Source organism: Gadus morhua, chromosome 23 (assembly GCF_902167405.1).
Source record: "Gadus morhua chromosome 23, gadMor3.0, whole genome shotgun sequence".
Classification (NCBI taxonomy): domain Eukaryota; kingdom Metazoa; phylum Chordata; class Actinopteri; order Gadiformes; family Gadidae; genus Gadus; species Gadus morhua.
The window spans coordinates 5,680,811-5,693,921 of record NC_044070.1 but is presented as its reverse complement, the minus strand read 5'-3'; the positions used below and the strand labels follow the sequence as shown (position 1 = coordinate 5,693,921).

Below are 13,111 nucleotides of genomic sequence, written 5' to 3'. Positions count from 1 at the left end.
CTGAAATTCTGTCCACAAGGAGGAGGCGTGAGGGGAATCCAAAAGGTGTCAATCTACAACAGAACATATGGGTTTGTTAGAATAATATAAAACTAATCTCTTCCCACAAAATAAAGTATAACAATCACACCAGTCAAAGGAATATTCTAAAAAAAACATTTGAATTGGGTCATCCTTGTCCTTTACATGTATAGATTGAGAGAAGCATCTCTGACTAAGTTTAAGTCTAAGTTCTCTGACAGTTTATGGCTGTCAAAGTCCAGTTTTTTTTCTAACCCTTCTGAACTCCTCTGTGAGCTGAGATAAAAGCTGATAAAAAGCATTTGTCACATGTTGTGCTGCAACAATCATGATTTACCTGTTTATTAGGTATACCCAGGCCTGCCTTAAACTGCCATTGGGCCCTGGGGCTGAGGTTTGTTGAGGGGGGGGGTTTGTTTACGGGGGGGGGGGGGGGGGGGGGGGCCTTGGGTATACCTAGTGTGAGAAGGTGAAATCCTCCCCCTTCTCACTGTCTCGCATTAGAGTAAGTATTAGTATTAGTATTAGTATTATTATATTGTGTGTGTGTGTGTGTATGTATGTATGTATGTATGTATGTATGTATGTATGTATGTATGTATGTATGTATGTATGTATGTATGTATGTATTAGATTGGGCTGGTGTGAAGTTAGTCTTCCGTCCCGGTAGGGCGTCCCGGGTTGCTTATGTCATAACCCTCTTGACGGGCCGTGCATGAGTGGGGAACTGCGGTTTGGGACTCCAACTCCCCAGTCTGTCTCAGCTATCAGGCATTCGTAGGTGAGATGAAGAAGGTCATTGATCGCTCGGTGCATGGGAGAGAGGCCGCCCGAGTGATGTTGCAGATCCGTCAAGGCAAGAGGTCTGCTTCTGACTAGTATGCAATAGACTTCCGCACCCTCGCCACCACCGGTGGCTGGAATCCAGATGCCCAGTATGATGCCTTCCTCTATGGACTCTCTGAGGCCATCAAGGATGAGATCGCCACCCGTGAACTACCTTCCACCTTTGATGACCTCGTTGAGCTTGCCATCCGAGTGGACAAACGCCTGAAGCAGCGCGTCGGGGGGCGAGAGTTCCGCCCTCCTCCGAGGTCACCCTCCTCGGAAGTCCCTCTCCCGTCCCTGCCAGTGCCAGCTTACCCCAGCCTACCAGAGCACATGCAAGTGGACCGTACCCATCTGTCCCCAGCCGAGAGACAGAGAAGAAGGGACACCAATTCTTGCATGCATTGTGGTAAACTGGGCCATTACTCCGCCCAATGCCCAGTAAAAGGCAATGCATCGGTGAATCACTAGCTGCCGTTATCATCCGCCCCTCTACCTCGCCTGCTGGTGCCGGGTTTTTCTTCGTAGAGAAGTAGGACGGCACCCTGTGTCCTTGTATAGATTATAGGGGCCTAAACAACATCACGGTGAAGAACCGCTACCCTCTGCCTTTGATGTCCTCAGCTTTTGAGCTGTTGCAGGGGGCCAAGATTTTCAGCAAGTTGGATCTCTGCAGTGCTTACCATCTGGTCCGAGTAAGGGATGCAGTCTTCCGATGAATGGAAGACTGCATTTAATACTCCTTCAGGTCACTATGAGTATTTAGTCATGCCATTTGGTCTCACCAACTGCCCAGCTGTGTTCCAGGGTCTGATTAATGATGTCCTGAGGCCTGTTTCAGGTAGCTGGTTTTGAGGCAACCCCGAGTTTGTTCGCTCTGAGTTAGTGGAAACTCTGGATTTTCCGTTTCAGGTAGCAGGTTCAACGGAACCGAGAGTTAGTTGCTGCGGCAACATACGCCGTGGGTCTAACCTGCTCGGGAGGTGGTTAGACCTACTCTGAGTTTGTTTTCTATAAGGCTGAAGGCAGCTCTCCGACAGAAGGAAGTGTTAGAAATGGCATGTCCTTTTCTACGAGAGCCTGTGTACGTAGAGGCTTCGATCCTCAGAAGGAATCTCCGTGAGGAACGATTATTAAGACCCCGGTTGGATATACTTTATTTTCCTGATAATTTTCTTCACGAGCGCTATCGTTTTTAAGCGCAATCCATCATTTATTTAGACCACCTTCTCAGCCCCCATGTTAACTGTCAAACGCACCGGGGGCATGCTTGAAGTTTAAGTTTAAGTTTTTTGACGCAATAAACGCATGAGAATGATCTGCCCCGTGCATCCCACCCGCTCTGTAGGCTACCACAGTCACTTTAACGTTGTGGCTTTCCCATGATCAGAGTAGCTGACTAACCACGGACCTATAACTGCTGCAAGTCAAGAAACTCATTTTAAGAATGCAAGGCAGAAAAGTCCCTGGTACTGCTTTTAACCAGATACTGTTCTTCCCTACACGCACATGCTCAGCATAATCGTATGCAATGTTCACTGAGGTAAAACCCTTTGAGTAAACTGTTCAACAAAATAACTTGTCCCACCACAGCCCGTGTTCTAATAAAGACAATCTACTTTTTATGAGGATTTCTTTATTTCCTGAAAGCACAAAGTAATTCATATTGGGTATGTTTTTAGAGCAGGGAACAGTATCCCAGTTTCCACCTCACCCACCTTTAACTTATGTTCCAAAATGTGGATCTCCAAAGCATCCTTTTGCATCTTTTGAATTGTTACAATTGCATGAAGGTTGGTGAGGGCATCTGGTTCAAGTAGCCTAGGGCGATGACGCCATCAGTAACTGGAAGAAGATGATTAGACAGTGAAATTATTACTTGAGCCAGAATATTGCCCCATCTAATTTGTAAAGTGCTGTGTTGCGTGTACATATTTAATTATTTTGAATAACCAACCTCTTATAAAGGCATTTCTATCCTGGAGGGTGGGGGGGTCAGAGGAGCTCCCCCCAGGGATGCCCTCAGCCACAGGACGCATACTCTGTTCGCTGAGGGCCATCCCCTCAGCCTCTGTGAGCAGGCCTGCCTTAACCTGCCATTAGGCCCAGGGGCTGAGGTTTGTTGAGGGGGGGGGGGGGGGGAAGGTTTGTTGACGGGGGGGGGGGGGGGGGGGGGGGGGGGGGCTGATGATGGGCCTCTGATCTTTATATGCCCCAAACAAAAAAATTCACATTGTCTTGGGCCTTCGCCGATCTGGGGGCCTATCATGGGCCAGTATAAAATATATATATATATATATATATATATATATATATATATATATAATTTTTTTTTTTTCTTTTTTTACTGCAGCTCATGATAGGCCCCCCGACCGGCGTAGGCCCTGGGGCTTCAGCCCAGGCAAGCCCGTGCATTAAGGCGGCCTTGTCTGTGAGGGCTGCAGAGGTGGACCCCCTCCAGTCTTCCGGGCCTCTGCTTTTTTTCGATTTGCTAACATGGAGGAAAATGTTACCCTAAAATTCAGTAAGCGCTATTTTGAAGACGTGTATATATATATATGTAATGCATTTTGCCTAGGTGTAGCCTTCTAATATATCTAAATCCTATTAACTATTGGCAGTGTTGGGGTGGCTGGGAAATGTACTACTTACATTTACTGCTTAAATATAGGCCCATCACATGTTGAAAATAGCTGTTAAATTAGGTAGAGCAGGCAAAACAGCACAATTGATTTGATTTCAATTAAACATTAGTTTACATTTTTGAACTATATTTTTGTACTTCATCTTCATTTGCTGCCAAGTCCTCTTGGGGCAACTTGGGGTTGCGTAAATTGACACACACACATACACACAATTTACATGTTGAATGAGTGGAAGATATTAAACTATCCTCTTATTTTATTTTACTAATTTATTTTACACAGGCATTGACTTGTTCAGCTATTTCATGCCAAGCATGAAATAGCGTGGGGAAAAGTAAGTGGATCTCCGCTTTTGGTCCATGTTTGATCATGTTATCAGAGATCCATTGATGATGGCTCTTTATAGTCAACAGGCATGCCCCCAACCCAGCGTGAACACACTCCGAGTTGATTAAGCCAACGCTGATCGACCTGTTCTGAAACCGAAAACCCAGAGTTGCTTTTCAACCCTGAACTCTGAGTCAACCAACTCAGAGCGCAGGATTAAACTCAGAGTATGTTAAACCAGCTACCTGAAACAGGCCTCTGAGGGATATGCTTAACAAGTCTGTTTTTGTTTACCTTTTTTTTGTTTACCTTTTTTGAACCCTGCCTGTTTCGGACTAAGTCTTCTGCCTATCTGTTTTGGATCTTCCTGCCTGCCTGTTTACGAACCCTGCCCGTACCTGGAATCTGATTTGCCCGCTGGACTGTTTGGGAATAAATCCTTTTTGATCTGCAATTGATTCCCGTTCTGAGTCGTGACAGATTGGGTTCGAATATAAATAATCATTTAACTAAGAGTAGACTAATGGACCTTTGAAACCTGACCCCTCACATTTGAAGACCTTATCTCAGAGAAAAATATCAACAAAGCATAAGAGTTCTGTTGGTTCACTCTTATAGAAAAAAGTACAAAGAATGACATTAAGTAAAAGGTGTGCTTTGGCACGAGTCTAGCCTGAGAGTTTATATTCAGCTGGCTCCACTGGGGCTTTGATAATGATAATAATGATACATTTCTATGGCACTTTTCTTGCACGCAAAGCGCTTTGGAGTTGTCTATCTAAGATAGAGATAGTGGCAATCAGGTTAAATAGCTTACTGTGGCGTTATAAGTGCTCATGCATGCTGCTGTAGAAAGGTACATTTACCTGACAGCAGACCTAATAAGCACCTCATCCAGGACAAACCCTTCAGGTCTCAGTGGAATGTGGGAATGTGGATGAGCTACAACGAACTTGCTGCGGGACTTGCAATGCTTTGCAACTTTTTTTCTTCATAATCTGCTTCCAGCAGGCCATTGATCATTCCAACACAGGGTTTCTTCTGGTATCATGAACAGGTTTGAACTTATCCTTGAGGAAATTGGGGGATTTGGATTCTTCCAGAAACGATTGACGGTGTTACTGCTTATTTTGAACATTTCAATTGGTGTGGAGACCTTTCTTTCAGTTTTTACTGGACAGAACTTCCCTTACCACTGCAGAACCGACTGGATAATTGCCATTAGCCCTAACTTAACATATGAAAAGCAACTCAACCTTACCATCCCCACTAGAGAAGATGGGGAGTATGACAGCTGCAAGATGTTCACACCTGTGGATTTGGATTTAGAAACGATTGAAGCATACGGGATTAATAGTACCACAAACTGCATTGAAGGATGGGTTTACAAAAGGCCCGAAAGCACTTCCAGTTATATGACGGAGGTAAGGGACTGAAACTCAAAATTTGCTGTTTAGCCAGAAATGTTGTTTCAATAACAAAAATTGGTCATCAAATGATAATATATAACATTAAGGTAATTATTCATCGTTGTTTATTAAAAGCTACACTATCTAAGATTCAACCACAAGGAGCCTTACCTATAATTACTATGGAGTTTCGAAGAGTGATACAATCCAAGTCTAAATCATTGTCATTATTTTCGCAATGTTAACAGAAGTTTTTGGTACTTTATGAGTTGTTTCATAGTTTGTTGATGTTGCTATGTGCTATTTTTTAGATACAATCTTCTTTGATATACCATATAACTTTGTAAGGCAGCTTGATTCACAAGATTACAAGCCCACAAGAATCACTCTTGCCTGGGTTCAATTTATCCGTTTGTGTCCAAACCAACATTGGTTTGGAGCAATCAGCGTCCTATAAAGAACTTAGTGATCAACCTAATGTATGATGGACAGTAATAGACAGATGGTTCATCAAATGCCTAGTTTGAATACAATAAAAGTTAAACGTTGAGACAGTAGTTTTTAGTTGGAGGAGGGAAGTAAAGTGCTTCAATCTACCTTCAATTTGTCTCCCCTGTGCGCCAATGCTGTGAGGTATGGTATAACTAAGAGGTGGGTGTCCTACTCAATATACTGGCCACCCCATGAAGAGTTCAAACTAAAATGATTCTGCAGGCACAGCCGGAGCGGATTCATGTTGTTGTTTGTTGTTTATGAATATAATTGCACTCTTCTATCTTCCCTTTGCTCAGTTTAATCTAGTTTGTGACGACAGCGGTTTAAATGAGGCAACCCAGTCCATTTACATTGGAGGACTTCTGCTTGGAGGGCTGGTATTTGGAGCAATGGCTGACAGGTATTATGACTGTTTGTGGGTCTTGCTTCTCACATCATGAAAATTTTTTTTTTGAATAAACATGTTCAATTAAATATGCAATGTAAAAGTATCAATTGGAATAGCGTAATTTCACAATCATATTTTGAGTGAATTAATCCATTGTTCTTCTGATTTTTGCAGGTTTGGCCGCCGGTATGTTGCCCTGCTCAGTTTGTTTCTCCAGCTCTTGTTTGGTGTTGCCTCGGCTTTCTCACCACACATCTATGTTTACATTGCGCTTCGATTTGTCGTTGGTGCCTCAGTTTCTGGCGTTTGGATTAATTCATATGTCATAGGTAAGTAGACATCCTGTCCTTATTTTCTATCTATTATTTTCTTTTAATCAGGTCAATTCAGTTAACTGTCATCGGAAAGATATTGTATTAATTATGTATTATTACTTGCTTAATAATGATTAATAAATGAATCATTGATGATCTAATTATTTTAGAATGGATTGTTATCTAGCGGAAGATGCCAATAATTTTTAGTCTTTAGCATTTATATTCCAGGGAAAGATCTTTCAGTGAAATGACTTGTATTTTTGTTGTGTTATTGCTTTAAAGGGGTGGAGTGGACCTGTACCTCAAAACGGGGTTTTGTCAGTATCTCTTCACTTACCTTTTTTTCTGTTGGACTGATGATGATGTCAGGCGTTGCCTATTTTGTCCGTGATTGGAGGAATCTACACCTGGTGTTCTCAAGCCCTCTGATCCTGTTACTTCTAGCCGGATACTGGTCTGTGAACCCTTCTTCTGACTATCTTAAGTATATCACAGTTAATCATGTTTATCATGTCACATTGACATTTCGTGCTACATCAAGTGATAGGCCAATTCCTTTTGACTTGAATCATTTAACTCAACGGAAGGCAGTCTCATAGAAGTAAAGGATCTTTATGAGACCTTTGAAGATTTAGCTTTTAGTTTAATTTAATTATTAAAAATGCACCATGAGATTTCTAAAGCTTATGAATCTGCAATTTTCTGTGACCCCAAGTGTGGGTCCAGTCCCAAAATGTTTGGAAGAAATTCTCTACTTCAGTGATTTTGTCAGTTTAGTTATGTTTGATCTGTATGACCTTCCAGGCTAATGCCTGAATCAGCCCGCTGGCTTTTGACCCAGGGCAGGGTGAAGGAGGCGCAAAAGGAGGTCCTGAGGGCAGCCAGGGTGAACGGAAGAACAATCTCTGAGGCCATGCTCAGCCAGGTGAGCGACCTATGCCCCACTTTTACCTCCTTCAATAGGAATCACATCCAAATCAACAAGTATTCTTGGCAGACACAAAAAAATAACCTTGATATTTCCTTGTTTAGTTGGAGGATGACTTGGAGACTAAGAACGTGTCAAAAAGCACAGGCATGTTGGACGTTTTCAGGGAGCCATATTTAAGAAAACGTGTTCTCGTCATGAGTTTTATGTGGTGAGTATGACTCAGATTCATATGTATAAGAATAGATTTTGAAACAATGAAAAGAGATTTCGAAAATCACTCATTATGACAAGAAAGATTTGTGCTATAGCAAAATGTACATGCATATGATAAATATTTCCGTCAACATAACTTTTACCTTGTGACTTTACTTCTGTTTCTATAGGTTTGGAGTGAATATGGTGTACTATGGATTCAGCCTAAATGTTGGCAGTTTTGGCGTGGATATCTACCTCACTCAGTTCATCTTTGGCCTTGTAGACATTCCTGCATGCATCGGCAGTGCTGTACTCATTGAGCATTTTGGGAGGAGAAAATGTCAAGCCGTGTCTATGTTTTTTACTGGCAGTGCTTGCATTTTGATGCTGGCGATTCCAAATGGTAGCTACTGGCCAAACATTCTGCAGCCTAACATCAGCTGAATGCATATTTATATAGCATATGTAATGATTCATTTTGACCACCAGACTTTATTGCGGCTACGACAGTCGTCGCTTCACTTGGGAAGTTTGGATCCAATGCTGCCTATTCCGTCATCTATGTTTACGCTACAGAAATATACCCGACTACTGTAAGGTAAGTCACAACAAACATACATTCAAAAGTGTAAAGTGTATTGCAGATAGATATAGATATAGAGAGGAAATACAAATGTACATGCTGGCTATTGTAGATCCACTTCTTGGTTGTAAAACAAGCTTATTGTGGATTACTGTGTATTGTGTAGTGGGCTTTTAAAAGTGTTTACTTTTAATTAAAACTAAATGTCTAACTCAGTATAGTTTATGAGTGTTACAAAATAAATACCCATTATAATTTCCATCCATGTTTTTCCTTGTCGTCTATTGTTCCTGGCAGGCAGAGTGGGCTTGGTATAAATTCCATGTGTGGTCGTATTGGGGCCATCCTAGCTCCTCTCATCAGACTGCTACAGGTCTACCACCCTGCCATCCCTATGGTGTTGTATGGCACCATTCCCTTAATAGGCGGGTTGCTCTGCTTTCTGCTGCCCGAGACCCTCAATGTGGAACTCCAGGACCACACAGAACAGAGGTCAGTACATACGGTGGTTTCACAACAACGTCCATGGAGTGAGCATGCGGTTCTGAACCACAATGTCTGCAGCAGTCTACTTGTAGGTATAAGCCTTATGCAGAAAGACTAAAAACCAAAATAATAAGTAGAGTGTGAGTTGAAAAATACCACCTTTGTTAAACAAAAAAACTAGATACTAGATACTACATTATTCAAGTTTTCATTTCTGTTATGTTTAGAAAACAACCGGATGGGAGTTCTGATACTGAATTCCCTGCAAGCAAGTTAAATCAACGGAAATAAATGATTCATAACAAAAATCGTAATCCTTTTCATTGTTCAGCCACAGAAAATCTAAAATAATAAATGATCTTGCCACTTTGCCATTCATTCCTTGAAGTCACAGAATAGTCAATGATTTTATTGAATATGCACGCATACACACACCAATGTACACACTGAAGTAAAATCATTGATATGTTTCTGCAATCCATTTTGTTGTCGGGGTAACGATCATGTAAGCCTTTTTTTAATTGAAAAATAAATGTCTTGTATACCACTGCCTTAAAATAACATACAATATGTTTTCTTGAATTGACGCGCCACAGATTAGATCATTATTACCTTGTCACTACTTTTAAATCATCTGTTACTCCTCAGATTCATCGACAATAGTCTTCAGAAGCCAGAGTGGCGAAGTCACGCCCCTTCCGGTAGAGCCCATGGGACCTATGAGACCGAAAAATATGTATGGGGTTTCAATGGAGAGGAAGAAAATTATCTTCTGGTCCCAGTCTTTATATGCCCCGGATTACATATGTTGTTTGTGGATTTAAATGATAATTTTTCGATGTCAAGAGTTTGACCGTTTATTGTGCAATTGTTCAGTTCAGCTGTAGAGAAAACACAATGTGAAAGACTAAGTCTCGTAGGCCTATGTGCCGTCACGCTCCCTGCGACTGGCATGGACAAGACCGACAATCTCCCCATCGGCATAAATGAAACTATCCACATGCCCCAACTTATAATGCTTTTCACCTCTTTTGATGATTTTATCCTCCCCTTGGAAAATACCTAACTTTATCAAACTTCTTCACGAAAATGTTTAGTTTTCTTTGCATGAAATATTATCATTTAAATCCACAAACAACATTATGTATAATCCGGGGCATATAAAGACTGGTGCCAGAAAATATTTACTTTCTCTCCATTGAAACCCATTCATATTTTTCGATAGGTCCCATGGGCTCTACCGGAAGGGCCGTGACTTCTCCACTCTATTGGGTCTTGGGTTGCGTGACCGAAGCCCTCGTCGTAATTTCCTTTTCTTTTAAATAGCTGCTGTTAGTGACATATGCAGTAGTAGCTGCCATGCAGAGGGGTGTAACTTTGGGTGCTACAATAGGACACAGGTTGTCAGTAACCTGTAGTTTAATATCTTCATTATCCGGTTGAACTGAAATGTCCACACTGAGATAAACTGACTTCTTATTCAAGAATCATTAGCCATGATACATTTGAGTAATTCTTTCTCCCTGGGCGGGACGCCCGTCTCCTGCAGCAGGCTGCATATGCCCTTCTCGGCCAAACCCCAGAGTCAGCCCTAACCCTGGGCGAGTGGTCGGGGAACACCTCCACCAGCTACTGCTGGAGAGGGGCGTTGGCCCTTTGTGGTCCCCAGCAGTTCATCGGACCACGGCCTCCGCCGCCTGAAGTCTGGCCCGTCGACGGCACACGTTGGTATCACGTTGCCGCGATACCAGCACGTTGCCGGCTGGTATCGCGGCAACGTGCTGTATATATTTGTGAATGGGATTCTGTATGTGTGTTTATATTTGCAGTAGATAATAAGTCTTAAAAAGATCCAATAATAACCAAAAACCAAAGATCTTCATTTTCTTTGAGGCATTTCTTACAGAAATATAGAGTGGCGTTATTTTGCACACTCAAAATTGGCCACCTTCTCACACAATTCACATTGCACCTAACAAAAAAAAAAACCACAAACACCAGTGCACCAACAATCTACAATGAGATAAATTGTATGGTAATATGCAAACACATTTTTGTGTAAATTAATAAAAACATATTTAATTTTAGACTTTACTATTTCAATCATGCTATCATTTTGCAGCAAAGGAGCACACCACATAGAACCTACTCTGCATTCCCTAGAAACAATGGTTTGCATTTTTTTTAAAACTGTGGCAACTCTAAACCTTCTGTGAGATTAAATAAATCATTGTACAGTACAAATGTATAATTTGTGAATAAAAAAGAAAATACATTTCACAAAAGTATTCACACACAAAGGCCCCGTCCACACAGAGCCGATTTATTGGTGAAACTGCATAAGTCTTGTGCGTTTTGGCCGACCGTCCAGGCGGAGCCGGTGGATCCGGTGCCCGAAACCATGTCCCAGGGTGGTTTGAAATCTATCCGGACCGATGCGGTTTCATGTTAGGATTTGTGTGGACGCCTGAAACGCAAACGATGACGTCATTGCCCCCCCATCAGCTGGGCGACGTCAGTTGCGTTGAATTTTTTTTTTTTATATTTTCATTTGTATTCTTTTTGTAGCTTTAAATACAGCCCCTCGATAAATGTAATTAGTAACTGTACATTAAAAAGTATTTCTGCTCAATTTAAAAGGTTGAATCTCCTCGTGACTGAATGTTTGTATACACCGCGCAGGCTGTATGCGCGCAGGCTTGATGCGCTCCACTTTTTTTCTGTTGCGAACCAGCGCCTTGAATATTTACTGCAGCGTTTCTATAGCTCGATGCGGTTTCGCAATGAATCAGTCTTTACGGAGATATTCCTCAACCGCATAAAATGATACCGGATCGTTGTCGCCCGTTTCGGCTCCGTGTGGACGGGGCCAAAGTATGCTTAAGGGACACTGTGTAATATTTTAAGTCATTTATTACCTCAAATCAATGTATTCATTCATATATAAGTCCTCATTGGTGTAAAATGATCTCTGCCAAAAATCACACTGAGCGTAGAATAATTAATATGTAGTTACATAGGACGGGTAAGCTTCATGGAGGCTTCCATGTTCTTCCGGTTTATGAACTGCCGAGAGGGACAAAAAGCACTACGTGGTTCAGGAAATGCAAACGCGTTTTCACTCTGAGCCAGTGTGAATGATGACTGAAATAATTCACTATCTTGCTCGAGGAATAATTACTCATACATCATTAGCTTACACTAAGGATTCAATGCAGTTTGAAATTTGTTTGAAATAACGAACCTCATCATCACTAGAATGACTCGATGAGGTAGTATTGGATGTCATGACACAGCTTCTTGGCACATACTGCCCACCATAGTTTTTGAACAAGCGAGCACTATTAATTTGAATGCAATATACAATTGTACCACTAGATGGGAGTAATTTTTGCAGTGTCCCTTTAAATATATTCATCCGTCTAAAAATACCTCCCAATTGTTTATGCTAAATAGACACTGGAAGCATTATATATTTTCTATAAAGCTGACCAAGTGACTTGACCAAAATAAAAGTTTAATAAATGATTATGTTTAACAATGTAAAAAGTATCCTTGCTTTATAGTATATGACCCCCACAGACCGATCACCTTATGTGACTGAGGTGATGGAATCTCCATGGATTTTGAATCAGAAACTATTTAATGCAGGGATGTCCCGATCCGATCCACGGCATCGGTATCTGTCCGATATTGGCCCGGTACGCTGGATCGGATATCGGAGGGGAGTAAATAATACGATCCGATTCGCGCAGCATGTCACAGTGATAACAACAGTAGTCACCAATTTGGCGCATGAGCATGAGAGCTAGCTGTTGAACAGTCATGTCAGCAGTGTTGCAGTATTTAAAGAAGAAAAAAGTGCAACAGCCTGTCTGTTGCACGTCTCTCCTCGGCTGCTGCCGGGTGCAAACACGCGGTCACGTCATGACACACTCCATCTTGGGTTAGGGCGGATCACAGCGTTTGTGATCGCCGCGCTTGTGGCGATCACAACAGCTAAACATTTCTGCTCAAAAGATATGCCATTTGAAAGATACTCCAAGGAGTCTAACTGTACATGCCTTATGATTTTGTGATCTTATCTCGATTAACTGGATGTGAAAGAATAACATCAATAACACTTCCTGGTTTCTACAAGTTATGACACACAGCTCCTGAAAGAAATCTCACCAGGGGGGTCCGAGCAACGAAGTGTTTCAGTTATCCCCTAATAACTGAAACGCATAGACTACCCAGTAAAGAACTTTCATAATTAAAGAGCTGTCTTACCAAGACACTATGAACATTTTAATGTATTTCAGATACTCACCCTTTAATGTGAATTTGGTAACCGAGACACTATCCACGTTATAATGTATTTCAGATACTCACGCTTTAACGTGAATTTGGTTACCAAGACACTATCCACATTTTATGCATTTCAAATACTCAACCTTTAATGTGTATTTGGTTACCAAGACACTGTCAACATTTAAAAAAAAAT

General features: G+C 41.7%; 1 protein-coding gene across 1 annotated transcript; it reads left to right on the top strand.

Moving 5' to 3' along the window:
* Positions 1-3,837: 3,837 nt before the first annotated feature.
* Positions 3,838-9,052, top strand: LOC115537408 (solute carrier family 22 member 13). The gene is made up of 10 exons (XM_030349326.1): positions 3,838-5,245; positions 6,022-6,125; positions 6,288-6,442; positions 6,713-6,884; positions 7,235-7,355; positions 7,463-7,569; positions 7,745-7,959; positions 8,046-8,154; positions 8,437-8,631; positions 8,853-9,052. The coding sequence occupies exons 1-10, from the start codon at positions 4,871-4,873 to the stop codon at positions 8,914-8,916; spliced, it is 1,617 nt and encodes a 538-aa protein (XP_030205186.1). The 5' UTR covers positions 3,838-4,870; the 3' UTR covers positions 8,917-9,052.
* The last annotated feature ends 4,059 nt before the right edge of the window (positions 9,053-13,111 follow it).